The sequence below is a fragment of the Microsporum canis genome, genomic scaffold (assembly GCF_000151145.1).
Source record: "Microsporum canis CBS 113480 supercont1.7 genomic scaffold, whole genome shotgun sequence".
NCBI classification, from domain to species: domain Eukaryota; kingdom Fungi; phylum Ascomycota; class Eurotiomycetes; order Onygenales; family Arthrodermataceae; genus Microsporum; species Microsporum canis.
In genome coordinates, this window is record NW_003299163.1 from 1,934,677 (window position 1) to 1,961,445 (window position 26,769).

Genomic DNA, 26,769 nt, shown 5'->3' on the forward strand with positions numbered 1-26,769 from the left:
AGATCAGATAGTTGCGATGAATTTATGATATTTAATGATGGAAACACCCTTCCTATGAATCCCATCTATTGTATCCCTTCCGGGAAACTATATAATGAAAACTATACAATTACTATGAGTAACTCATAATGTAGATCGGCAGCCATAGGCCCAAACCTCAGCGGGAACCTGCGCCGCCTATCACACATAGACTTTGGAGACAAGATGACAGCCCCTTTCACTGACCGCATCGATTTTAGCAACAAGATCGCAGTTAGCGTAACCAGGCATCCAGGTTTCAATTCCACCCATCAACCGTTACCAATCGCCGCCGAAATAGCGTTCCTTGAATGCCTGGGAGGAGTTTCGATGGGCGTAACTCAGTCTCTGTACGCCTTAACAAACATATATGAAACGCAATGGACTATACACATATCGTTGGTTATTGAAGCGCTCACAAAGAATACAAATATCAGGACAAAGAAGGATGGTATCGCGATGGCACAAAAAGCTGACGCGGTGTATCAACTACCTTCTCGAACCCGGCGTCTATATTATTCAAAATGGAGCAATATGGTCCAGTCTACGAGGAGTCCTTCGCACCTGGATGCCTGTAGTATATATATACACCATCAAATCCAGCTGGATCAGTTTCTACGTCCTCAGGAAAGCTGAGAAGAAGATAAAGTGAAGAAACATCTAAACCGCCTGAATAATGCAGTTCACCTATGTTGTGGTGTTGGCTGTGGCCACTCTCTGGTATCTCTCTACATTCTTGAGACCTTGAACAAGCTGGGTATATAACGGTATAAACTAACATGCTTGCTTCCTCTAGCTCAGCCTCAACAGGACAAATGATACCAGTAACGTTCAAAACTGAAGTGCAGCCTTATCCAACAGGAGTGCCTGTTCCAATCGATTCGGAGCCATCTACTCCTGAGCCTATGCCATCCCAAACTCCATCCCCTACAGGTCGTCATGGTGGTGACGAGGGAGATGGCAATGAAGACGAGATTTCAAGCATGCCGATGATGCCAACAGGCAATGAGCCAGCGACCCTTGACCCAGACCCAACCGCCAGTATACCCCTGATTCCGGAATATTCATCCATCCTGATGATCCCTGAATCCAGCATGATGTCAGCAACAATTCCGACACCCCAGGCTCCTAAGTATTATCCTAGGTACATGAGAGATCCAAGACGCCAGAGAGGTGGTCCATCATCGATGAGCTCTGTCCCAGGCTGTACATCTGAAATATCAACCCTGGATCCAACTTCACTTACCCAACTGCTCCCAGAGTCCAGCATGTGGGCGACTACTCAGGCCATCTAACGGTATGCCCCGGCGGATGTGAGACTCGCATCAATAGATGTACGACTCTAACCTTGCAACTTTTCTGCGGCCGGCTGTACTGCAACACCAACGGCCTAGGATGAAACAGATACAGAAATGGGGAATATTTTGGTAGTTGGCGACAAAAGGGACTTAATGGAAGTGTTGGTTGAATGAGAGAATGTTGGGTAAGAAAAATCCGAAAACATACATGACCTTCTAGAATAGATAGAAATTTAATCTTTCGGGATAGCTGAGCCCAGCTGGCCAGTTTTCAACCTGTGATCAACTGTGTAAAATGACAGAACACTCTATTAGAAGACTTGATACCAAGTGGCATTAACTTGTAACTACCAAAGTGAAGAGGCAAACATGCGGTAAACCCATCCCAGCTCTATTTTCCATTTTGTTCGAAGAAAAAATATGTATATGACGGTAAGAAAACACTTATCACTGTGAACCAAGGTTGGTAATTGGACATATCAAAGGCAAGACAATACATAGCATAGAAATGAAAAGTGATGGGTGGGGGATATTCAAGTGCTCGACACCATGCCGGCTAAAACACCAGCACCGATGATGCCTCCATCGGAGGCTTCTCTCAGGAACACGGATTTACCACTCTCCTGTGGTCCGTCCCAGATGACGAGACGGTCGATGAAGCCCTGACAGGTTTCTTTGAAATGCGGGTAATGCTGGATAATTCCACCCGTGTAAGCAACGACCAGCTCTTCCGGGCCAGACTGCCAGCCTGACGGGGGTGAGTCCATGCCAGGTGTAGATGGGCCCTGCGGTGTCGTAGAGGCAGGTCTGTACACGCTCGTGATAGTATCCGTTGAATTGTTGAAGGAAGGGACAATGATATTGGTAGATCGTCTGGGGTTAGTGGCGCCATCGGAGCGAAGTTGGATCTCCTTCTGGCACGCTAGAAGGCCGACGACGGCAGCGGCGATAAGCCCTGCAGACCGTGTCTGTACTATCCTAGCTGTTTTCCGGAACGCTCGGGCAGTAGATATGTCCCAGTTCCAGGTGCTTGATTCTGGTGGAGGGAGAGTAGATTTCAGCTTTTCCAGCAAATCCTGGTCAGTACGTATGGGGGCTACATTGCTGGAGAGGTAGCCGGTTGATAGGGCGTAGCCCTGTATCAAATTTGCGGGTAGCAACTTTGGCGACAGCCCCATCACTGATGTCAAGTAGTCGTAGAAGACGAGTCTGACCAGCTCGCCAATGTATCGTCCGCCGGTCATGTACTCGAACGGCTGGAATCCAGGGCGCGCGCACTGCTCGTCCAGCTGAATGTCCCATTTGGTGGTGAACTTGAGATCTCGTAGAGGGGGGGCTGCACCACCCAGGGTGAATTCAGTGTTGACGACTGTCTCAGTGGCATCTGGCTGCTGCGCGGAGACATGCCTGGCTTTGGATTCGTGTAGGTCTGACAGTTTCATGGGTATTGTGGCGTTGCAGCCGGTTCCCACGATGAGTCCCATGGCAACACGGCTGTTGGGCAATGACTTGACCATGTAGGCCAGAGAGGCCAGGGTAGCAACGGTATCATTGGTGATGGCAGCAATCTTCAGTTTTGGCAGGGGAAACCTCCTCTGCCGTTTGGCAGACGGTTCGTCAGAGCCGTACGGCCGTCGGGTATGTCTGTCATAGCCTGCCAGCAGTATCTTGCCCAGGTTCAGGTCTGAGGTGATGGCAAACCCCTTTCCCATGGGCATCAGCGTGGCCTCCGAGAGCGAGTTTTGCCTATACGCATGGTTAGCCAGCCGTCTAACAGGCGTCCGCGTCTACCAAAACCAGGGTATCTGAGCATACGAAAGAGTGCTTTTTCACATACATCATGGGAAAGCTGAAGGTGATGCCCATCTCGAGCTCCTCGGGGGGCTCCTGGACAGCGGCGTCCGTAGCCAGACTGTCGGCCACCACCTCAGCCATGCAGTCCCCGATCCACAGGAAGAGATCCTCTGCCTTGTCCTTCTTCAGATGCTCTGCTATCGGCCAGGCTTTCTCCAGCGTCCGTCGAACTCGGTGTCTCCGTGCCTTTCGCAGAGTATCACGTGATCTCTCCGAGTTCGAGATGGATTCGCTGCCGTTGCTGCTGGTCTCCAGATCATCGCTCTCAGCGCCGAGTAGTTCGATAAAGGCGACCCTGAGATTGCTTCCGCCGACGTCTATGGCCAGGTATCGACCCGTCTCCCGGCCGCTGGGCAGCCGGGTCACAGGCGTGGGCAGGAATTGCTGGTCGGAGGTGCGCGCAAGCTCGAGGTAGAGCTGTGAGAAACGACAGCCAAGCTGGTACAGCCTGGCGTCGTTGACGGCGAGAGGCGCGAGGAAGTTGTCGATGACCTCGTCGTGCCTTGACTGCTCCTGGTCACTCTGGAAGTCGTCTATGGTATCTTCTTCCTCTTCGTCTCCGTCGAACAGCTCAACCGCCGCGTTCTGGTCACTCTCCTCCTCGGGACCGTGTACGGACATGACGGACGTTCGGGACGTTAGTATGGGAGGTTCTTTATCTGCTGTGCTTCTCAGCAAGTGACAACCCGTCTTATACGTAGAGGTCGAAGGAACGACGTCCTACAGCTAGCTCGCTTCGAGGGCAGCCGGAGGGAAACGGTCTCCGGGTCGCTTGTTCGCCTGAGCGTATTCGCTGGTTCGACTCCGTGGGGGGAGATTCGATGCAGGATAAGGCGTCCGCCTAGCGAATTGATCTAGATTCTTACGCCCTTCAAGCAAGGCACCCGGAAGATGAAGGGAGAAAAGAGGACAAATAAGTACTCGGAGGAAATACAAAACCTGGTTTCCGGCTTAAAGGGAAATATATACACGCCTCATCTCCAACGGGTTTGATCATCTCAAGGGCAAAACAACGAATCACCTTGCGAGGACGACCCTTTTTTACCTATATGACTTTGGGCCCGATACTACACCACCGCGAAAAAGGAGCCCAGTCTGTCAGAATAGTGGATGTGACGCTGGGGTAGCGCTGGCCCTTGGGATGGAAATATATTGGTCAGACCACGAACCGCTGCCCGGCTGTCTCCTCCTCGGTGGGGGGTTGTTAGAAAAAAGTGTCAAGCCACGGTTGAGAATACGGAACAGACGGAGGAACTGCGGAAAAAGGGCCTTTTTCACTATACGAAAGCTACTTGATAGGTTATCTACTTCTCTATATTGGTTGTCTTCCGCTCTGGCTAAGCGATGTGACGACGCCCTTGTTCAAAACTGCCAACCAACCAACCAACAAAACAGTGTTTGCAGGGAAGAGAGAGAAAAGAGCATCTCATTTCCACCGTTGACGCCTTCCAGGGGTCTCTCTCTCCGGAGTGAGTTAATATATACAGCAAATACGTTGTACTTTAGGATGCTGGGCGATCAAGCTAGGATAACTATATGGAAGTGCTATCTAGAAGACAGCCTGTCAACAGCCCTTTGCCTAGCGTTCGCCCCCTCTGAACCCAACTGACGTCGTAATAGTTACCGTGAACTATGAACTATGGGAATAAACGGTTTGCTCCTGCGCCTTAGCGGCGGGGGCCCGGCAGGGATATCCCGCGACGAACATCCATCTATATGTTGCGCGCCGAGAGCCCAAGGAAGGCTGGGATCGAAGAAGATGGTCGATGTTGACAACCTCAACTGATCTTCGGTCATCTTTCCTCTTGGCTCCTGGCGGCATTTGAAGTAGCGAATGCTTAACGGCGGTGCGGAAGCATCGGTTCATGGACAACAACAAGATATGTACTGATCCAGCACAACAAAATCTAGATAGCTTATTATCCAACAGATCCAACTATTTACCTCGAACGGACAGGCCCTAGAAGGATTGATACTACCCTGTGTCTGATGCCTGTCTTTTCCTGGATGGTGATCTGGAAGCTTAACTGGGCATTCATCCTGTATGGACGGCAGGATAAACTGTCTAGCCTGCGAGATATATGCAGCAGTTCGTTTCAGAAACGGCCCCATCGCCTATGCACTGTGTGCATTTGCGTCTCAACCTCCTGCACCCGGCTCCGTCAGCGATGCTCCGGCCAAACCTGATGGAAAAGGAAGCCGAGCTCTGTACCTGGACAAATCCATGCACTGATGTTAGATACGAGCTATTGAAGCCAGGAACCCGTCCTGGCCAGCCGTACTGTATCACAGTCGATAGCTACGTTTGACTGCCGCCTGTCTCCAAGGAAATATATAAGATTGAACGATGGAAGCCCAGGGTATCTCTCAACTCCTTTCGCTTCTGATGTCAGACTCGCACTCTACTAAAACTTACAACGTAGTATCGATCTGGCTTTTGCTTCCGCAGGGGTCGGGATGCTATGCTCAACTGTTAGATAGCTAATTTCCTGATTTCTGTGCAGGAGAAACCAACTGCGGCTTTGCATTCCGAGTTGGTTGCCCTTTCAAGAGCTCGTATAGCCCTACAGCTAGCGAGCCCCGTCCTTCTTCTACCTCTTCTCTCTCCATCTAATTTCTTTAACTTCATCCTTCAGCTTCATCGACTTTTTTATATAAGAATAAAAAAGTCCTCGAAATCATCACGTGCTACGCTTATGTAATATTACATAAGCATATACCCGAACTTTGACGAAATCAAAACGTCACGCGAAGAAACAACAAAAACAATCAGTATTGACGAAGTTATATAGCTCTACAACCAGGGGATGCGCCTGTGATACGACTGTATAACGTCCAGTTGAGCTGCTAGCAAGTAGCAGTACCTCTCATCTAAGGATAGAGAACCCCCGACTTATATCAACCATGAAGGAGAGGTATGATACTATCCCGCCACCGGTTTCGCACCCGCAGCAAGATGGCAGGAAAAGCTCCAAGGCGATGAATTATGCCCGACACTGCTTGATCGCTCTCTTTCTATGCTTGACGGTCTTTGGAGTACTGCATAGACCTCACTTCCCACAAAAGTACGTGGATGTTGTGAAAAATGCGGCCGCAGCGAGGCCGGGAAAGCAGACCGCCACTAGCTCAGACGAGTCAAAGCGGGTGCCATTTGAAGCACACATCATGAGCAAGTGTCCGGATGCGCAGTTCTGCCTGCGTGAGCTGGTTGTGCCCACCATGGAGCAGGTTCACAGGAAAGTCGACTTCCGGCTTTCTTTCATCGGACAGTAAGTCATCCGTCTGTCTACTCTTAACCTGCGACATATATATTGACCCACCTTTTCTGCACCTGCAGAGCCTCAAACGACTCTTCGGCCGTATCCTGTCTCCACGGACCACCAGAATGCGTTGGAAACATGCTGATGCTCTGCGCAGCAAACCTTCCATACCCACCACGCATCGCCGGCTCCTCATCCTCATCAGACACCACGCCCTGTCCCAACTATGAAACGACCCCTGTTGTTCGATATCTCGGTTTCACCAACTGCATGATATCTGAATATCAGGATATCCCCGATCGTGCTCTTGTCCATGACTGCGCACTCGAATACGGAATCAGCTTCAACGCCTTGAACCAGTGTGCCAGTCGTCAGAGTGACGAGGGCGACGAGGCCCGTGATGGTCAAGGGGACTGTGACCGTGGACCCAGCGGCCTCGCGCTGATGAGGAAGAGCTTCCAACACAGCGCTGAGGCTGGCGTCACCAAGAGCTGTACCGTCAGGGTCAACGATAAGTTCTGGTGCATCCGCGATGGCGGTGCATGGACAGACTGTGGAGAAGGAGGTGAGAGGAGCAATGTACCTGTGTTGGTCAAGGAGATCGAGAGGCTCTGGGATGAACGAAACTAGGGATACGTCCTCCTTTCTTGGTCTTGGCCTTATTTTCTATCTTTTGGTTATTATGATTGTTACGTGATGATTCTTTTTTTTTGGTGATGCACTGGAAGCTTGCTGCCTTATACTCTCCAGGTTTATAGCCCTGTTATCAGTACTTAATTTTTCAGCTAGGAGCCTGGGTTTTGTGTTTAAGCCTGTTGCTTGTAGTTTAGGATATTGGATTCTTTATATAATACACCCATTTTTATTGTTTTGGTCTGCTTCTTGTATCCTACTTTGACAAGAGATGTATATCTAAGAGATGGAGATAAGCTGACAGTTTTATAGAGAATCAGAGCTGCTGGTAGCTACCTATGCCCATGGATATAATAGCCTTTGATACACCATTCTGATGATGACTATGGAGTCTGACGGAAGTCCCCATTTGATATCCAGCGACCTCCAAATTTCCAGCGACCTCCTTATTTATTATAAATGCCTCCTTCAACGCTCTACATCAGTTAAATGCACTCTCTTATTCCTTTAAATTTCACCTCCTTGTGCAGCAAGATATCAACAACAGCTTCGTATCAAAGTGCGAGTTGGCTGAATAACCATGTCTTCTCAAGACACCAAAGCTAAGCCAGATAACCAGACCAACCTGGACATGGAAGTGGATGCCCTTGTTTGCCAGTATCAAGGCATCAAGACACCTAGCACAATCATTCACTTGTCAAAGACACCTGGCTACAGAGAGCTCTTTAACCATGTGTTCGAACATCACATCTGCCTGATCGGATCGCGCTCTCAGGACCTCGAGGATGCCCGTATCACGGTATACGACAAGGCACTGCTGATTCTCACCAATAACGGCAGCAGCCTATCTCACTTTGGGGCTATTGAGCTGTTCAAGGACGAGGTTTTGGGTATCAGGAAAGAGAGTGATATGGGGAAGCTGGACGCGTTGTTTAGCAAGAATATTGCTTTACGCGCTATCCTTGGCCATGGTATGTTCATTTTTCCTCTGGTGTTAGTTTGAAAGCGATTATCGTACGTTGAGCTGATTTGATAGTGACTGGGTGGAGGAAGGATGCTCGGTTTGAGATCATGGCCTCGGGTGCGGAGAGCAAAGAGACTGCTCAGCAGAAAGCCGCATCTGATCCCTTGACACCCCCGTCTGGTGCTTCGAGGAGAGAACTAGACGACCGGCTTACGAGCATGTTGAAAACGTTCGCCACGGCTCAGTTCGAGCACAACTCCCTTTCCGGGATCAAGAACCATGCAAAGTACAGAGCTGCTCTCTTTCTGAGTGACAGCGCGGAGAATTTGCTTGGACACCTCCGTGATCATGATCCAACGCACTACATGGTTCCCGTCCTGAAACAAACATTCGACATGGCTCAACGCGAGATCGTGGAGATGGATGGAGCGAAAAAGCGGTCATTTGATATGTATGACAAGGAGCCTCTAGACCGCCCACACAGCCGTCGTCGGCCTTCGACTCCTGCAGCCAAAGGATCAGGTTCACGCCGTCGTCGACGTGGACAGGCGGATTGCTACAGGCCATAAACTGGTCGACAAAGAACATACGTACATACGGATGCAACTGACCCGCTTCCGAGGGAGAAGGCCATGCATGGGTGGGGTGAGATTGCCCAACAGACATATAGGAGATCAGCGGAGGGGGAGAAATAGGGGGAATTGCTGTATGCCAGACTCGAAGAGGCAACTTATGATGCATAGGATGGGATCTGGCTGTTCATGTGTGACACTGCAGGATGGAGATGATGACGCTCCTGGTGATCAAGTCTGGTGGTTCAACGATTAGATCCAGCAAATGAGAGAGCTGATAGCATAACCAATACGGAGTCTAGCAATCCATCTTCATCCTTCTTTTTCCCCCGTCTCCATGAGGTGTCCGTCTATGCGTTGAGGAGGCCGAACAGCCGAACAAGTCACTTCCCCGTCCCTTGACCCTTCTGCCTCTTCTTCCAATGACGATGCATGCATTGCCATTCGTCAACCTGCGAACTGCGGTGAGAAATGCCGAAAGGATAAAAGGAGAGAGAGAAGCTGAAGAGGTCAAGGAGTCACATGAGGCTGTTTCGGCCCTAAACTTCGTCGCTAACTAAAAATATAGTTAAATATAAAAATGTCGAGCGTATTCAAAAGTCCCCCCTGTGGCCGCACGAGAGGAAATATATACTGCAATTCGATGACTGACTGACCGGAAGATGCAGTGCCAGCCTTGATGAATCGAAGTCCTTGCACGGCGGAGCTGGAGGTGAAACCAAAATGACCAAATCCAGTCGTCCGTTGGCGATTCCGCCGCATGTCAAAGACATTAACTCACCCCGGACCGATGAGATTCTCTCCGAGTCGATGATGACCCCCGCATCGAGCTCCACGGGATGGGCAAACGACGATGTCACTTCTACGAGCATAGCTGGGCGTGGTGTTGGTTTGAAGAGGCTGGAGACAGATATCCCCAACGAAGTCGACAGCCCGGACATTTCACCCCCTCTCGCGGAGGAAGCAGACGATGAACGAGAGGGAGACAGCAATGGCCTGGACAGTTCAGACGATGAACGATATCGGGATAATCCGGGGCGTGATGTGGAGGACGACCTGGAGCTTGCGTCGTACTCGTTGAATTCGTTCACAGCTGAAGAGGAGAGACAGGTGGTCAGGAAGTTCGATAGGCGATTGACCATGTTTCTGGCCTTTCTGTACATGCTTTCGTTCCTCGACCGGTCCAGTGAGTCCTGCTTTTGTCCTTGGAAAACACTCTATATAAACTAATGTATGTGGTAGATATTGGAAATGCACGAATTGCAGGGCTGATGGACGACCTGAACCTCTCATCCGGCCAGTACGAATGGGTCCTTACGGCGTTCTACATCACCTACATCTGCTTTGAATGGATGACCCTGATGTACAAGATCCTCCCCGCGCATATATACATTCCCGTCTGTGTCTTTTCATGGGGAATCCTTGCCTCGATGCAGTGCCTGGTCACATCCTTCTCGCAGCTTATCCTCTTGAGAGCCTTGATCGGTCTCTCGGAGGCAGCCTTTTCGCCAGGTGTCCCATTCTTTCTCTCCTTCTTTTACAAACGGGAGGAACTTGCCTTCCGTACTGGCATGATATTATGTGCTGCTCCCCTAGCGACCTCGTTCGCCGGCTCTTTGGCCTGGTTTATCGTCTGGATTAGTGAAAACGGACCTATTGCTCCATGGCGAGCGTTGTTCTTGTACGAAGGGTTTCCCAGCATCATCGTCGCCTTTATTGCCTGGGCGTATATCCCAGATGGCCCCGGAAGGGCCAAATACCTTACTCCTAGAGAGCGGAAAGTCGCTAAGCTTAGGCTGAAAACGGGCAAGCCGAGACATGAGGCCAAAGGGGCCAGCTTCGACTGGAGAGAAGTCGGTAGAACGCTGTGTGATACCAAGTCTTATATCACCGCAGTATGTGATTTTCATTTATGCCTTCGGTTCTCCAACATTGTGCTGACCTCGAGATAAGTTTATGTTCCTCAGCTGCAATGTAGCATTCAGCTCTCTTCCGGTATTCTTGCCTACAATATTACACGAGTATGTCAAATCACACCTGGAGATCTAAATACACGCCGGCTAACAAACATCTAGCATGGGCTACTCGAAGCTCACGTCTCAAGCCCTCTCTGCACCCCCTTACCTTTTCGCCTTTGTAGTAGTTCTTGTCACTGCGTCCCTGTCTGATCGCCATCGAAGCCGCAGTTTCTACCTCATCATACTCGCCCTCATCTCGTCTATCACATATCTCACCATAGCTCTCACAGGTTATTTCCACTCCCACCTCCCTGCCTCAGTCCACATCCTTATCCGATATGTATGCCTTTACCCAGCTGCCGCCGGGTTCTTCTCCGCCATTACCATTGTCATAGCCTGGACCATGGATAACAAGCCTGCTGGAGAGGGTAAAGGGACCGGTATGGCTATCCTAAATATCATTGGCCAATGTGGCCCCCTGATTGGCACTAGGCTGTACCCTGATACAGACGGACCATGGTACATCAAGGGCATGACGGTTTGCTCTCTGTTCATGCTATTAGTTGCAGTGCTTGCTTTTTCACTGAGAGTTCTACTCCAGCGGGAAAATAGACGAGCCATGGCTGCCGCAGCCGGCATTGCTTCGACCGACGAAGCCGCTCTAGATCGTGAAGAGGATGCTATACTCCGTGCTGAAGAGCAGGACGGAGCAGCTGAAAGACTAATGGGACCTGGTGTTTCAAAGTCATCGGCTGTTATAGAGAAACCACCTCAACCTCGATTTGTATACATCATATAAATCGGCAATTCTGCCTTTTTATTATATATTATTGCAAGATCAAGCGTTCCAGATACCCAAATATCATGATCATGATCATTTCTTCTGCAGCTTATTCATGCAATCAATTCTAGATTTCAAAGTATCCTCTCTTCCTTCTGTAGCTGTAGGCAGACTACGTTGGATATGTTATTGAATAGTTTATTCTCATTTCTCGTAACATAATACGTAAGGGCCTGTGTAAATCTACTCTGTAAGATAGCTGACTACCCGCTTATAAGACGCCGAATACATACCCCTGTAAAGGTAACCCCTATTCCGCAAACACCGTGTTCCCAAAGTCTAGCACATCACCTCCGTTATCCTCTGCACTAGCGCCGCCGAATTCGAGTCTCATCAGCAGTCGATCCACACCCGCAGCTCTCCATGGGACAAAAGCATTATTCCCCTGCCTGCCACGCAGCGTCTCCTCGTTCCCCTTCACCCAACGGAGTTCTGGTGTTGCATGCCTGGAACTAGCATCCAGTGAGGTGATGCCCTTTGTGGTTCGGTGGTCATCTATGTCGCGTAGCCTGGCGATGAGGTCTGTCATGGAGCTCTCTAGATTAGTGCGTGCAGCGGAAACCTCAGCCCATACTCTTGCTTCATCTTGGGCGTAATCTTGCAATGAGTCAAAGACGCCTTCATCCGTTTCAAGGTCGAGGTTCTGTTGGATAGTTTGTAGCTGGCCGAGGAGAGAGGCGAAGCGGTCAACATGTGAGATCAGAGAGCGTAGAGTGCGAGTGAATGGGACGTCGGTTAGGAAGAGGGACTGGATAAGATGGGTAAGATATGTACGGTGAGCAATGTTGATAGTTTCAGGATCGTGTGAGTGGTATAGGGGTGTAGAAGAGGATGCTGTTCCAGGTCGAGAACCTTGTCCATAGGAGTTTTGAGGCCGGCCGCCATTCAACCATGCATTAAAATGGCGCCAGGAGCTGCCAATGACCTCGCCCTGCAAGTAACTGCCCAGTTCTGAGAAGACAAATAAGGCGGCACTTCCAGAAGCCCAGACACGCCGCATCAAAGCGGCTCGTTTCTTCTGCCTTTCTCGACCGATCTTGAGGTTTGCCCGGCCACCGGGCTTATTGCTCATCGGTGGACCCCAAGGGGAAGGGTGAACTCTTCTAAGGGAGGTTCGTTTCCATAAGTCACCAAGTCGCATCTGTCCTCGACGGATGCCTAGAAGATAGGAGTGAATCTTGGAATATATGATCATATCGGATTGAGCAAGGAAGAGATCCAGGGGTGGATTGACGTGAAGGGACAGGGTTGTGGGAGAGCCAAGTAAGATATCGGAAAAGTTGACATCGGAAATATATGTGAGCGTTTGGTTCGCAGATTTCATGTCTTTGCTTATAGACGAGCCCTTCTCTATTGAAAGTCGTAGCAGGGATCGTGCCAGATCTAGCTCATCATCTACCGGGTCCTCTGCATTGGAAATGGAATATAGTTCCGCCCATGTTTGAGTAAGAACTGTAGACACCTCGCTCTCCTTGAGGGTCAGGACGTCCATAGTTTCTTCGATAGAGGTAGCCTGGTAAGTTCGCTTGTGTTTGGTTGAAATTCGCTCGTCTGCATGGGATACCAGGGCCATTGCGAACTCGCCTCTCCCGAGTAGAAGGAAGTTATGCAACAATGATAAAACTTCCATTATTTTATGTAATGGTAGTAGCTGCGAGAGGACCGTATGAGACAGTGCAAGCCGTATTTCCGAGACTGCATTAGCTAGGCTATTCATTGATATGGGAGAAGTGAGTGAAGAGAGACACCGGATGAATTCGCCATGGAGTGTCATTTGAGACGAGGAGTGCTTTGCTTCTTCTCCTGCGGGAAACTTTCCTCGAGCACGTATATGATTTAGTGATCGTCCAACAAACAGAATCGAGTTAGCTGTAGAACGAGATACAAACTTGGGCAACAGCTCAGGCTGGAGCACAAAATCCGTAGTATTAGCGCGCCTATCACTGCCTGCACTGCTTTCCTGGATGAAGAAATCATCTCGTCCTAGCGACGGGAGGCGTCCATATAGTATGAAAACGGAGAGCTGGCGCATCCAGGCCGTTTCTGCAGCTTTGATGAGGCCAAGCGATATCTCCTCGACATCCGTATATCCAGTCTGTGACTCGGTTCGAAGATAGTCGATGAGAGCAGCACCACTGCATCCTTTACCGGCTGTAGCTTCCTTTGTCTTTGCCTCCTTGGACACGTACGGCAGCATAAATTGCGATGTTTCCCAAAGCCATTCTAACTTCCGCACCCAGGGAGAAAACTCTCCAACGATGGTAGAAAGCGGGACTATTCCATAGCCACCAACATAGCCGGCATCTCTCCCAAGTATCGATCGTTCCACCTCGAGTATCTTTTCCTGAAAACTGCCCAGGTACTCAGTGGATATGGTCGTTGAGGCGGCGCGACAGACGGTTGAAGGGTGAGAGGAAGATATATGCGCTGAATGGGCCCTCAGCAAGCCATGAAGCCGACTTAGACGCGCAATCGGTTCGAGCAGTGCCTTTTCCTGAGGCGAGAGGAGTGGGAAACCGTCCTGGGGAGTTCCGCGGTCTTTAGCTGGCTGCTCGAAGATAGGGGACGGCTGACCGGACAGGGAGAGGAGGATCTCGTGGAGCATCCTGTGTCTGGGGGATTCTTAGGCCTGCTGAGTGATTGTTAGCAGTGGTATTTAGTTGTCATGAACAGGTTCAGCGCCACCTGGTGGGCACCTCGTCCCTCCAAGCAGACCGCAGACGGTGCCAAAACAAAATACCGCAACCCAGGATCTCGAATCGACACATTCAGAAGAGTTCCAGAGCCTCTAGTGCTGCATATTGGGCATCAAACAAGTGTCAAGTCTATCATATGTGATGTTTGTTGTGAATCAACTGCTTTGTTACTGAAATAAAATTAACAAGCGCGTTTAAGCTTAAATCCATTTGAGCCGCAAGTATATAAATATCGTCACTTATTTATGCCATAACTAACTACTCCGTGTAGCTATTTAATAGTAATATGTTGATTCTGATTAAGAGACGACACTATCAATACCACGCTACTAGAGAGCCCAGTCTGGAGGGCCACTGAGCTTGCCGTTGTCACATCGCGTGACGCAGGGTTTGCGAACGAAGCACTGAGACTTGCATCCGCTGTCGCAGGTGTAAAAGGTAGGCTTGCCGCGTTCGCAGACGACGTATTTTCCAGTGATCTCGCAGTAGTCGAATTCGGGGCGCCGTGAGCAGAAATCGTACTCTTTGGATAGAGGCGCTTCCATGGCCGAGAGAGAAGCTGCAAGTCCACAGAGGGTGACAGCGACAGGCAAGATGGAGAGCTTCATCTTGAAGTTGTTATAATTGTGCGTATCTGATATGTGCAGTGGAGCTGTCGAGGTAGAGACGTATGTAGTAGAACAGGTTATATCGAGTGACTCAATCGATTGAAGACCGATGACGATGACGAGAATAAGACCTCCATGAACATCCATGGGATTATATATCTTTATATATCCGTCCTCTGGCTCAACGCCGTGATATGTATGCCCTTTTTCAAAGGACAGGGATCCCTAGGGTGTTTCTTTATCGCTTGCGGGAAGATATGCAGGCCAACGCCATTGTCCTTGAGCTATTGATGTTCCGTATATGCATATCTGTTGGTAGATGTCGTCTTTCTTCCTCTTATTCCTTCACAATCGGGGTATCATGCATATTGTGTATGGGAATAGGACCCGTCAAGCCAGGTGCAGTTGCGAGAGAATCCTCGGCGAGAACGTCTTTGGTTATAATATAGCTTGCCGGTCGGTGTCTTCAAATCCTCCAATATGAGATAGAAGATGGAATAGAGAGATATCAGAGTCGCCTATGCCATCTATGCCATCTTCGAACGATATATCCCTTGCTGGTTCATCTTCACTGATGAGACTGTGCTATATGGCGGCATGTCACAGTCGGCCATCACCTCTTACCATCCTCTCCATCCTCACTCCATCTTCCCTTCACATCCGTCTCTATTATATCTCTGTAATATCAATATCATCTCGGTATCGTCCTCATCTCCATCTTTGTCTTTCTACCAAAACTTCAGCTTCAACCTGCTGACTCAGCAACATCAACGTCAACATCGAAAGTCGAAGAAACGAAAACTTGCAGATATCAATATAAAAGACACTCATTCGTAGCTAACAGAAGAGACTTAAAGCTGGCTCTCTATTCTTGCTCTCTCAGCTACTTCAAAAAGACTTCTCTTCTCAGGCCAACAGCTTGAGAATCCCACTATTTACCTACAAACTATTTACCCTCCCCGCACCTCGCCAGGCCCGCCTTGGGACGCTGTGAAAGGCTTCAACTTTTCCACTTCACAAGCCATATCGAAGGCCTTGCGCTCTGGCAAGGCTTTCACTCACATTCTTCACAATTTCCTCTCGCGCCAGTGACCTGGAAATTAGGAAACGAAAGGCTTCCGGTAGTCAAGTAGACCGAAACGACAAGAAAATCATGACTGTGAGCTTTCCCCCTTTCATTCGTGTCTCGAACATTCATACCCGTGTCTACCGTGATATCGCTGGGATTATGGCATATTTAAGCCTCTGTATCTTCTGCAGTTTCTCTATTTTAATTCTACTTAACTAACACATTGCTTTCTACCCGGTATAGGACACTAAGATGCAAGTTGACAGCCCTGAGTTGGTGGAGAAGGCGAAGCATGGAGAGATCGATGAATCACTCTATAGCAGACAGCTGTAGGTGCCTCTTTTCTGTTGCTTTATTAGGCCTGGGCTGACCTTGTTGGTAGTTATGTCCTCGGACACGAAGCTATGAAGCGGATGGGCTCGTCCAATGTACTCATCGTCGGTCTCAGAGGTCTCGGTGTTGAGATTGGTACGTATCAGCCGCTTCCACTTGCTTCCAAAGCTATAGGCGGACTTCAGCTAACCTGTACGCAAACGCGTAGCTAAAAATATCGCCCTGGCTGGCGTTAAATCCCTGACTCTTTTCGACCCCGCACCCGCAACAATCTCTGACCTTTCCTCCCAGTTCTTCCTCAAACCACAAGATGTTGGCAAACCACGAGCTGAAGTGACGGCTCCCCGGGTAGCAGAACTCAACGCGTATACACCAGTCTCCGTCCTTCCAGGCAAGAGTCTCACAGACGACCTTTCCCAGCTAAAGGGATTCCAGGTTGTCGTCCTCACCAGCACATCTCTAAAGGAGCAGACAGCTATTGCAGAATACTGTCATGAGAATGGAATTTATGTCGTTGTCACGGATACGTTCGGTCTATTCGGCTATATCTTCACCGACTTTGGAAAGAACTTTACTGTTGGGGATGCTACCGGCGAGAATCCGTTGAGTGGCATTGTCGCTGGAATCGACGAGGAAGGGCTAGTTTCTGCGCTAGATGATGCGAGACACGGGTTCGAAGATGGCGACTACGTTACTTTCTCTGAAGTTCGTGGAATGGAGGCTCTCAACAACTCAGAGCCTAGAAAGGTTACTGTTAAGGGGCCGTACACCTTCTCCATCGGAGATGTAAGCGGACTAGGGACTTACGAAGGCGGCGGCCTTTACACTCAGGTTAAGATGCCCAAATTCATCGACTTCCAGCCGTTCAGCGAACAGCTCAAGAAGCCAGAGTTTGTTATTTCCGATTTCGCCAAATTCGACCGGCCAGCACAGCTCCATCTCGGTGTCCAGGCATTGCATAAGTTTGCTGAAACCCACGACAACCAGCTTCCCAGACCTCATCACGATGGTGACGCGAAAGAAGTAATTGCCCTTGTCCAGAAGCTTGCTGGTGAAGGCGAGGACAAGGTTGAAATTGATGAGAAGCTTATTCGAGAGCTGAGTTACCAGGCTAGAGGAGACCTGTCCCCCATGGCAGCTTTCTTTGGTGGATTGGCTGCACAGGAAGTCCTGAAGGCTGTCTCCGGCAAATTCAACCCCATCGTCCAGTGGATGTACTTTGACTCCCTAGAATCCCTTCCGACTACAATCAAGAGATCCGAAGAGCTTTGCGCCCCAAAGAACTCGAGATATGACGGTCAAATCGCAGTCTTTGGACGGGAATTCCAGGATAAACTCGCAAATATTAACGAATTCCTGGTTGGAGCTGGTGCTATTGGGTGTGAGATGCTCAAGAACTGGGCTATGATCGGTCTCAGCACGGGTCCCAAGGGCCAAATTACAGTCACCGATATGGACCAGATCGAGAAGAGCAACCTTAACCGACAGTTCCTGTTCCGCACTACTGACGTCGGAAAACTAAAGAGTGACTGTGCCGCTGAAGCTGTTCAGGCTATGAATCCAGAACTCAAGGGGAAAATCACGGCTCTAAAGGAGCGAGTTGGAGCGGACTCGGAGCATATTTTCAATGAGGACTTCTGGGGAAAACTCGACGGGGTCACCAATGCTCTCGACAACGTTGACGCCCGTACATATGTTGACCGACGCTGTGTGTTTTTCCGAAAGCCCCTCCTGGAGAGCGGTACCCTGGGTACCAAGGGAAATACCCAGGTTATTATCCCAAGTCTCACCGAGTCATATTCTAGCTCCCATGATCCTCCAGAGAAATCTTTCCCAATGTGCACACTGAGGAGTTTCCCCAACCAGATTCAGCACACTATCGCCTGGGCGAGAGATATCTTTGAGTCCTTGTTCGCTGGGCCTACCGAAGTTGTAAACCTCTATCTCACACAGCCAGGCTACATTGAACGTACATTGAAACAGGGCGGATCAGAGAAGCAGACGTTGGAGAACCTCCGAGACTTCCTGGTTACAGAGAAGCCACTTAGCTTCGATGACTGTATTGTCTGGGCTAGGCATCAGTTTGAGAAGTACTACAATAACGGCATTCAACAGCTCTTGTTCAACTTCCCCAGGGACTCAGTCACGTCTAGCGGAGCACGCTTCTGGTCCGGACCAAAACGTGCACCGACTCCATTGAAGTTCGACTCTAAGAATGATACCCACCTTGCATATATCATCGCTGCTGCGAATCTTCACGCATTTAACTACAACATCAAGAACCCTGGCGCTGACAGGGATCATTACCGTAAAGTGACTGACGACATGATCATCCCGGAGTTCACCCCCTCGTCCGGTGTGAAGATTCAGGCCGACGATAATGAGGAGCAGGAAGCACAGCCCACCTCGTTTGATGATAACGAGGAGATCAACAAGCTAGTCAGCTCCCTTCCTGACCCCAAGTCACTGGCTGGATTTAAGCTTCAGCCTGTCGAGTTTGAGAAGGATGATGACACAAACCACCACATCGACTTCATCACCGCTGCCAGCAACTTGCGTGCAGAGAACTACGAGATCGAGCCCGCTGACCGACACAACACCAAGTTCATCGCTGGAAAGATCATCCCTGCCATCGCGACGACCACTGCCCTGGTGACTGGATTGGTGATTCTCGAGTTGTACAAGGTCATCGACAACAACCGGGATATCGAGAGATACAAGAACGGTTTCATCAACCTTGCACTACCTTTCTTCGGTTTCAGCGAGCCAATCGCCAGCCCCAAGACCAAGTATAACGGACCAAAGGGCGAAGTTGTCTTAGACAAGCTGTGGGACCGCTTCGAGGTAAACGACATAACCCTCCAAGAGTTCCTGGATCACTTCAAGAAGCAGGGCCTAGAGATTATCATGGTTAGCTCCGGCGTCAGCCTGCTGTATGCCAGTTTCTACCCGCCTGCGAAGGTGAAGGATCGTCTGCCCATGAAGTAAGTCTTATTATTTTGTGACTGCCTTACATTGAGACAGGTACTAACGTTGGTCAAACAGGATGAGCAAGTTGATTGCGGAGATCAGCAGGAAGCCGATCCCTGAGCACCAGAAGAGTGTGATTATCGAAATACATCCTGAGACGCCCGATGGAGAGGAAGTCGAGGCTCCCTATGTCATGCTGAAGCTTGACAAATAGGCGTTCAAGAAAGAAATATAAATATGAAAGAGAGAGATGAAAATAAACAAGAGATGAAAAAGGAGTTAATGTTTTGCGCATGCGCTTTCTTAAGCCTTGTATCACAGGGTGGTAGATAGTTGACCACCGGCTGAATTATAGCCGGCGTAGTTAGTTAATAGAAGTTATCAATAATTTGTTCCATCGTCCGTCGGCTGGCTCGCAATGCCTATCAAGCGCCTTGCAACCTACAACTCCGAGAGCTATAGGCTTGCCAGCCGCCTATATATGTTGAATAGTCGTACGATATGATCTCCTGCAGTGTTTTTGCTTCTCAGCTGAATCTCTTGGTTATGGCTAACGTGATACCCGATACGAAGTTCCCAGGTAGACGATGGGAAGATCGTGAAGCTGAGCGAAGTAAAGACGAAGGAGTTATTCACCCTTGCAGCTCCTCTTTCGTCTATCAAAGATACCAGGCTCTCCTCTGGTTATACGATCGGGTTCGCGAGGATGTTCAGTTTACCCGAATGAGACCATGCCTCAGCTCTGAGCGAGGGTGAAGAATAGCAACTACACGATGTTTACGAGTATATAACTCGTCATATTTCCAACACGATGAAGGGGATCTGGACATAGAACGGAATACAAGGACATCAAGAGATTCCCTTCTCGATATACCACTGACTTCAACTGAGTCTATCAAGCTCTAAAGTATGTAACAACACCTACCAAGTTACATCTTACTGACCGTGAATAAAAGGCCATCGAAATGCATCTTGAGAAGCTACTTGCTCTTCTACCAGTGCTGCTTGCTGCTCCCGCGCTCGCACAGCTCGACGTCTACGCCCGCCGTGTTCAAACTGCAAATGCAACGGCGCGTTCCTCCATCGGTGGAAGAACGGGGACGAACCCAACCAATGCTTCAAAATCATTGTTGGTTTCGGTCCTGTTGCTGTTGATCTGAAGGGCGGCGACTCTGTTTCGTGCCAGATGTATTCTTCTGGAGACTGTACGGGGGTGCAGCAGTCTATAGGCATAAGGGGCAGAGCTATGGCTGTACCGGCACCCAGATCGGCTCCTTTGGCTCTCTGAGACGCACGACGTGGAAATAGGTCGGCTTCTGGGTATATTTCGAGGCTCTTCATGATGTCACAAGCCGTCATGTAACCTGGATATGAGATGCTTCTGTCATGCTCGGTCATAGAGCCGTAATCAAAATGTTGGACAAGCATTACTCGAGCATTTGTCATCGCCATCTAGAACTTCCCCGTCATACTTTTGGACATCGGCCAGCTAGCTATATAAACGATCTCGAGCCTCCCCCTGTTGATGGCTTTCATCTCCCCGTTCACTCTCTCGCTGCTTGCTGTTCTCTCCATGTTCTCTCTCTTTCGGCCTGCAAACATCTTCTGCGCCCTCAAGAACGCTTCGGTCCCGCTGATGTCAGCCAAGAATCTCTCATCTCTATCAACCATGGCGGTTCGTATAGTTAGCATTCAAGTAAATAATTGATAGACGAGTTGCTAACTGCCACAGACCGGAAACGATGTCAAGATCACGTCGTGGGTCAGCCCGGACGACAAGTCTGGGGAGTACAAGCGAGGACAGTCTGCGTTCAGGAATTGGATCTCCAAGAAACCAGGAGCTCAGTTTCCACCAGAGAAGGACAGATATCATCTCTATGTCTCCTATGCCTGTCCATGGGGTATGTGATGGCCTCTCCCGTGTACGGATCTGATACTGACTGCCAGCAGCTCATAGAACCCTTATTACCAGGAAACTGAAGGGGCTCGAGGACATCGTCCCCTTCACTGCAGTCCATTGGCACATGGGAGAGAAAGGCTGGCGCTTCGTCACTCCCGATGAGAAGCTTCCTGGTGAAAATGTCACGGCAGATCCGTTGAACAACTTCTCTCATCTCCGTGATATCTATTTCTCCGTCAACCCGGAATACAAGGGCCGCTTCACGGTGCCGACTCTATACGATAAGAAGACGAAGCAGATCGTCAGCAATGAAGTGAGTATAATCTATCAGTTTGCGGGTTTCGTATGTTAACAACCTCTTTAGAGCTCGGAAATAATTCGCATGTTCTATCATGAATTCGACGACCTGTTGGATGACAAGTATAAATCCGTCGATCCCCTACCTTCTGCATTGGAGAAGGACATTGACGCTGCGAACGAATGGATCTACGACACCGTGAACAACGGCGTGTATAAGTGTGGATTCGCAACGTATGTCCTTGCGTTCACCTGGCTTATCGTACAATTACTAACAAAAACACAATAGTACTCAAGAAGCATATGAAAAGGCTATGAAGCCGCTCTTCTCCTCGCTCGATAGGATTGAATCCCACCTGGCCAAGACATACTCCCCATCTACCCCGTATTATTTTGGCAAAGACCTCACGGAAGTAGACATCAGGCTGTTCACAACCATTATCCGCTTTGACCCGGTGTACGTGCAGCATTTTAAGACTAATATTCGCGATATCAGATCTGGATATCCTGCTATCCACCGGTGGGTCAGACACTTGTACTGGGACCACCCTGCGTTCGGAGAGACGACCCAGTTTGAACATATCAAGAAGCACTATACCAAGAGTCACGGACAGATTAACCAGTTTGCCATTACTCCTGTTGGACCGGTGCCGGATATCATGGGTAAGGAGGAAGAGGTCAACGCCGTGGGGAAGTGAGAGTTTCAGGAGTCAACTGTCGTGACAGTCGGATAGCCAATTTGTCATTAAACCGGTATGTAATGTTTATTCGCTATGCCTTGCTCTAAAAGTCGAACATGTTATATGGCAGTGCATATATCAAATTGGCACAGCTGAGCGCCCTTTATATCTCTTTATCTTTATCTTTTTTCATGTCATGATACAAAAAATGGAAATATGAAACATATGAAAGTGACAAAAGAAACCGCGCAAGCCGCGAAAGCTGACTGTCCTGGTCAATGGAGCCATGTACCCAAGAAGCAAGATGAAATGGAAAACCAAAGATAATGTAGCCCTCGAATAGCGCGCCGGATATATGCGAAGTGAAGTGAACTTACAAGTAGAAAAATGAACATGAAGAGGAAATGTGAACGGCTGTGAGGATTGGAGTGGGTATTCGCACTTTTATGGCAGCCCAAACAGCCGTTTCGAATTCTCGTAGACGATATAGCTGATCGATACCGATGGCACAACCTTTAGCAGGTTGGGCGTCAGCCCTCTAAAGAGACCGTAGACGCCTTCACTCCGCACCGTTCGTACGGTAACATCCACGATGCCGGTATAAGTAGGCTTATGGAGCACAGTGCCCTGTGCCTGGAGACGCGTACGCAGCACGTTCAGAGGGTAGACAATGGAAGCACTCAGTGCACCGCTGAATGCACCGATAGCCCCGGTAGTGAAATTGCTCAGCTGCACATCTGATTCGTGGCAGTGAGCTAGGCGCGCATTGCGGGTTACAAGGGTTGATTTTAGGTATTCGAATGTCATTAGGTCAATGGCGGCGAATGGGAACATTCCCAGTAGACCGAGAGGGAGACCGCGGAAGTAGCCTGATATGCCATTTGTTTGCCACATTTTGGAGGCAGTGGAGTAGATGAGTTGGTTACCATGGAGGCCACCTTGGACAGTCTCGCATTGCATGCGACTACATAGTACGGATATTAGGGACATGGATGGTATAAAATGGGGTGATAAGAAAGGCGGGCTTACAATTTTAGAGTGTCGAGAGGGTAAACGCAGCATCTTGTGAAGTTTAGCGGTTAGCACACTAGGATTAGAGATAAGACTAGATGACAGGGATACATACTGGGAAATCATGCCACCAATGCCGCCAGATAGGAATTGTGAGATAGGGAGCAGGTTCTTCGTATCGCCGTGACCTTCGAGGCTGGCAAAAAAACGTTTTGAAGCCTAATTGAGTTAGCTAGCTCGTATATGCATGAAGAGCGCAAAGGACTCACTTCGTATGCACCGAACTTGATAGCAGACTCTGGCATGACCTTGACCACGTTCAAGCCGTTACCTATGGGCTGTCAGCTACACCGATAGCCCAGATATACAAGAACACAAGGAACGACATACCGGCGAACAAACTCCTGATCCCTCCAGCACGCCATAGCTCCTTGGTGGCTTCGACGATAGGCCAAGTCATCCACCCCACAGCCTTAACCGGCGCACCTGCCTTGACCGCGTTGACGGCCGCACCCTGTACGCTACCAGTATGCGTCTGTGCAATGAGATAGACCTTCAACCGATCGAAAGGCGCGGTAGCGGTTCGGGAGACAACACCAGCCATCCCGCCGGCAAGAAAGTAGCCTACATGGGGTGTGGATTCGGTCAATACTTCTTCTAGGTAGCGGTATGACAGCCATATTCTGACGAGGGAAGGGACGGTGATGAACTCTAGTTCCACTTCTAATCCCTGATCTATTTTGTGGTGGTCGTTATAAGGAGGCGCAAACATAAAGTCTTGGTGTTGGTCTGGTCTGGATCGGGCGAGAGGAGGGAGGGTGGGGGAGGGGATGGTGTTCATGGGGATGGCTGGGGCTGGCTCTGCGGCAGAATGGGTAGTAAGGAAAGAGGAGAGGAGCTGTACCTGATCCTTGTAGTGTCTTGATGTGCACATCTCCCTCAGGGCTGAGCGTGCCGGCTGAGGAGTAGTAAGATATGACTGAGCGAAGGTTATGTGTGCCAGGGAGGAAGAGGAGGAAATCTCTGTCGAGCTGGCTGTTAGCAACTATAATAAGTGGTGTGGAAGCAAGGGGCGAGGATATACCTCCACTCCTCGAAGCTGATGACCCCATCGCTGTTTGTATCTACATCGGCGAAGAACTGGTCTATCTTGGAGCTCGGAACGGTCAAGCCCGCCTTTGCAAACGCATCTTTCAGTTCCTGTTTGTCGAGATGGCCATTACGGTCGTGGTCAATAGCTTGAAAGAGCTGCCACAGCTGTTTCTCAGCCTGTTGTACAAACGAACGGAACTCTAGATTCCCATCGATTAGCATTACACTTTTGAAGGATAGGAGGCCAAACACACCAGTATACTGTATCTGGCCATCCTGGCTTGTATCGATCGCCTTGAGAATATCATGTAGCAGGTCGTCGGCGTTTTTCAGGGCTATGCCGCATCTATTAGCATGATATGATGTAACCACACAGATGCCGTCAACATACGGTGGTCAATCTTCTTCAGCCCCTTTTTGAACCCCTTGAAATCAATCTGCCCCTCTCCCCGTGTGTCTAGAGACTCCCAGAGATGTTTTATACGTTCATCTCGCTCACGCGTGCTCCCGTTGTCGTTCCCGGGCATTGTTGATACGGGTGAGGTAGACGGCGTACCGGCCAACGCCTAAACCGGTACAATGCTGGGAGGGAGACTTGAACGCTGAGCCCCGTACCAATGGCAACGGCCACAGTATCAGTGACAGTCGGCAACAGGCAGACGACCGCCTAGCCTCTATCTGCTATGAAGAGAGATCTCGCAGGTCGACGCATCCAGACTCTTGCCGGCGGTGCGGGCCGCAGTTGTATATCACTTTGAGTGGGCTGCACATCAGACGGCACGGCGTTTCTGAGGGTGTCTCGACGTTATATACCCTTGAACGACGGTGACCAACTATCGTACTATCATCTATCCTTCATCCAGCGTCCTTGGAGGGTTTGAAGTCGAAAGTCGTTGAACTTGCTTCTTCTTCTTCGCTTCTTGGGTTGTTTTTGTTTTCGCTTCTTCTGATTGGTTGATAGCTTAGTCATCGTCTTAGTCATCTTTGTCTCTATGAAAGAAGAAGCAAAACAGCTAAAGACGAAGTAAAGAGTAAAGCTGGATAGAATAGCTGGCTGGTATGTGAGATCGAGGATGAATGGCGGCCAACTACTGGAACTCGACGCAGCGGCGGTTCTGGCTGTTTGACCGCGAGAAGCTGGCAGAGACGCGGGCAGCGCTGGAGGAGGCAGACCGGGCCTTTATCGCCCAGTATCCGCTGCCTGACCACCGGCTAGTAAACATCTACATAAACCAGCGTAGGTCTTCCTGCAACGGTGATGGAAGAAGAAGCTGACGAAGGGAAGAGTTGATCAAGCTGGGGAAGCGGATGAACACTCGCCAGCAGGCTCTGGCTACGGCACAGGTGTATGTGAAGCGCTTCTTCACCAAGGTCAGCATCAGACGGACGAACCCGTACCTGCTGCTCACCACGGCCTTCTACCTCGCCTGCAAGACGGAGGAGTGTCCCCAGCACATCAAGTACGTCGTCTCCGAAGCCAGGGGACTATGGCCAGGTATGTCTACATCTGTATCTATGTATGTACGATATATCTAACGGGGCAGAATTCATCCTGTCCGATGCGGCCAAGGTGGGCGAGTGCGAGTTCTGGCTCATCAGCGAGCTCAACTCGCAGCTCATCATCCACCACCCGTACCGGACGCTCTCTGACTTCTCGTCCACGCTGACCAACACGAGCAGCACCGGCCTGGTGCTCTCGTCCGACGAGATAGCGCTGGCCTGGTCGGTGGTGAACGACAGCTACCTGACAGACCTCCCGCTGCTCCAGCCACCGCACGTCATCGCCGTGATGGCCGTGTTTGTGGCTGTGGTGTTCAAGCCGGGGACGGCGGGCAGCTCGACCTCTGCTGGGATGGCGGCCGGCATACGAGAAGGGATGGGCGACGGGGGCCGAGTGCAAAAGGTTGTGGAGTGGCTGGCGGGCAGCGAGGTGTCGATCGAGGCAGTGGTCGACTGCACGCAGGAGATGGTGGCGCTGTATGAGGTCTGGGAGGGATACGGGGAGAAGGGCCTGCGCGAGGCGATAGGCCGGTATGTGCGGGGGAGGTTTCTCGACAAGTGAGGCCGCGCGCGAGAGAAAACACTGTTGGGCCTACACGGTGTGATGCATGCATGTACATGTTTCGTCTCCTCCCCCTGCCGTCACTTTGCTTCTTCTTCCTCGTCCTCTTCTCTATATATTGCTATTAATGGGACTAGTGGCAGGGTTAAGTAAGCATGAAACTCGGCGCTAAAAACCGGAGGTACTTCCTGTCTCTCCTTATTCTGGTGGCGGACGAGGTACCGATGGTCAGGTGGACGATGATGCAAGGGTGTGCGAGGGTACTTCCCATCCCATAGCACTTTGTATGCAGCGCCAGGTACCTTCGCATCGATCGGCATCGACTTCTCTTCTGGCTGAGTGGCAGAAAATCCACTTTTTTTTTTCTCTCTTTTTCTTTCGCCCGCCTTCACCGCCTTCTTCTTCTTCTTCTTCTTCTTCTGAATCTCGAACTTCGACTTCAACTTCGCCCTCGACGTATATAAAACTGTTTTATAACTATTAACTACTTTCTTCTCTTCTACTTCTCTTCTGCTTCTTCTCTTCTGCTTCTCCTTCTTTTGCCTCTGCTTCTTTTACTTCCTAATTGCCCCCGCTGACTCATCACCATCCCTATGTCTGCGTTATTCTTCTCCCACCACAGCCCACAGCACCAACATCCAGCGCCTCCGACT

At 49.9% G+C, this 26,769-nt stretch overlaps 12 protein-coding genes across 12 annotated transcripts; 7 read left to right on the forward strand and 5 right to left on the reverse strand.

Moving 5' to 3' along the window:
- Positions 1-797: 797 nt before the first annotated feature.
- On the forward strand, positions 798-1,313 carry MCYG_07932 (uncharacterized protein; the record flags this gene model as incomplete). Its single annotated transcript, XM_002844103.1, has 1 exon — positions 798-1,313. The coding sequence occupies one exon, from the start codon at positions 798-800 to the stop codon at positions 1,311-1,313; it is 516 nt and encodes a 171-aa protein (XP_002844149.1).
- A 536-nt stretch (positions 1,314-1,849) lies between these two features.
- Positions 1,850-3,791, reverse strand: MCYG_07933 (hexokinase-1; the record flags this gene model as incomplete). Its single annotated transcript, XM_002844104.1, has 2 exons — positions 1,850-3,062; positions 3,154-3,791. The coding sequence occupies 2 exons, from the start codon at positions 3,789-3,791 to the stop codon at positions 1,850-1,852; spliced, it is 1,851 nt and encodes a 616-aa protein (XP_002844150.1).
- A 2,283-nt stretch (positions 3,792-6,074) lies between these two features.
- On the forward strand, positions 6,075-7,060 carry MCYG_07934 (conserved hypothetical protein; the record flags this gene model as incomplete). Its single annotated transcript, XM_002844105.1, has 2 exons — positions 6,075-6,439; positions 6,508-7,060. The coding sequence occupies 2 exons, from the start codon at positions 6,075-6,077 to the stop codon at positions 7,058-7,060; spliced, it is 918 nt and encodes a 305-aa protein (XP_002844151.1).
- Positions 7,061-7,643: 583 nt separating this feature from the next.
- MCYG_07935 (conserved hypothetical protein) lies at positions 7,644-8,596 on the forward strand (the record flags this gene model as incomplete). Its single annotated transcript, XM_002844106.1, has 2 exons — positions 7,644-8,034; positions 8,100-8,596. 2 exons carry the CDS (start codon positions 7,644-7,646, stop codon positions 8,594-8,596), a joined length of 888 nt encoding a protein of 295 aa, XP_002844152.1.
- Positions 8,597-9,322: 726 nt separating this feature from the next.
- On the forward strand, positions 9,323-11,356 carry MCYG_07936 (conserved hypothetical protein; the record flags this gene model as incomplete). Its single annotated transcript, XM_002844107.1, has 4 exons — positions 9,323-9,785; positions 9,842-10,494; positions 10,578-10,620; positions 10,740-11,356. 4 exons carry the CDS (start codon positions 9,323-9,325, stop codon positions 11,354-11,356), a joined length of 1,776 nt encoding a protein of 591 aa, XP_002844153.1.
- Positions 11,357-11,648: 292 nt separating this feature from the next.
- Positions 11,649-14,003, reverse strand: MCYG_07937 (Spc97/Spc98 family protein; the record flags this gene model as incomplete). Its single annotated transcript, XM_002844108.1, has 1 exon — positions 11,649-14,003. The coding sequence occupies one exon, from the start codon at positions 14,001-14,003 to the stop codon at positions 11,649-11,651; it is 2,355 nt and encodes a 784-aa protein (XP_002844154.1).
- Positions 14,004-14,423: 420 nt separating this feature from the next.
- MCYG_07938 (uncharacterized protein) lies at positions 14,424-14,849 on the reverse strand (the record flags this gene model as incomplete). Its single annotated transcript, XM_002844109.1, has 1 exon — positions 14,424-14,849. The coding sequence occupies one exon, from the start codon at positions 14,847-14,849 to the stop codon at positions 14,424-14,426; it is 426 nt and encodes a 141-aa protein (XP_002844155.1).
- Positions 14,850-16,023: 1,174 nt separating this feature from the next.
- Positions 16,024-19,288, forward strand: MCYG_07939 (ubiquitin-activating enzyme E1; the record flags this gene model as incomplete). Its single annotated transcript, XM_002844110.1, has 4 exons — positions 16,024-16,100; positions 16,154-16,239; positions 16,313-19,088; positions 19,150-19,288. The coding sequence occupies 4 exons, from the start codon at positions 16,024-16,026 to the stop codon at positions 19,286-19,288; spliced, it is 3,078 nt and encodes a 1,025-aa protein (XP_002844156.1).
- Positions 19,289-20,010: 722 nt separating this feature from the next.
- MCYG_07940 (uncharacterized protein) lies at positions 20,011-20,526 on the reverse strand (the record flags this gene model as incomplete). Its single annotated transcript, XM_002844111.1, has 1 exon — positions 20,011-20,526. The coding sequence occupies one exon, from the start codon at positions 20,524-20,526 to the stop codon at positions 20,011-20,013; it is 516 nt and encodes a 171-aa protein (XP_002844157.1).
- Positions 20,527-20,647: 121 nt separating this feature from the next.
- Positions 20,648-21,969, forward strand: MCYG_07941 (glutathione S-transferase Gst3; the record flags this gene model as incomplete). Its single annotated transcript, XM_002844112.1, has 6 exons — positions 20,648-20,749; positions 20,807-20,975; positions 21,025-21,287; positions 21,339-21,505; positions 21,561-21,728; positions 21,768-21,969. The coding sequence occupies 6 exons, from the start codon at positions 20,648-20,650 to the stop codon at positions 21,967-21,969; spliced, it is 1,071 nt and encodes a 356-aa protein (XP_002844158.1).
- A 426-nt stretch (positions 21,970-22,395) lies between these two features.
- Positions 22,396-24,581, reverse strand: MCYG_07942 (mitochondrial carrier; the record flags this gene model as incomplete). Its single annotated transcript, XM_002844113.1, has 7 exons — positions 22,396-22,915; positions 23,078-23,181; positions 23,232-23,293; positions 23,365-23,993; positions 24,047-24,254; positions 24,309-24,389; positions 24,446-24,581. The coding sequence occupies 7 exons, from the start codon at positions 24,579-24,581 to the stop codon at positions 22,396-22,398; spliced, it is 1,740 nt and encodes a 579-aa protein (XP_002844159.1).
- Positions 24,582-25,131: 550 nt separating this feature from the next.
- MCYG_07943 (cyclin) lies at positions 25,132-26,116 on the forward strand (the record flags this gene model as incomplete). Its single annotated transcript, XM_002844114.1, has 3 exons — positions 25,132-25,291; positions 25,340-25,549; positions 25,599-26,116. 3 exons carry the CDS (start codon positions 25,132-25,134, stop codon positions 26,114-26,116), a joined length of 888 nt encoding a protein of 295 aa, XP_002844160.1.
- Between the last annotated feature and the right edge of the window lie 653 nt (positions 26,117-26,769).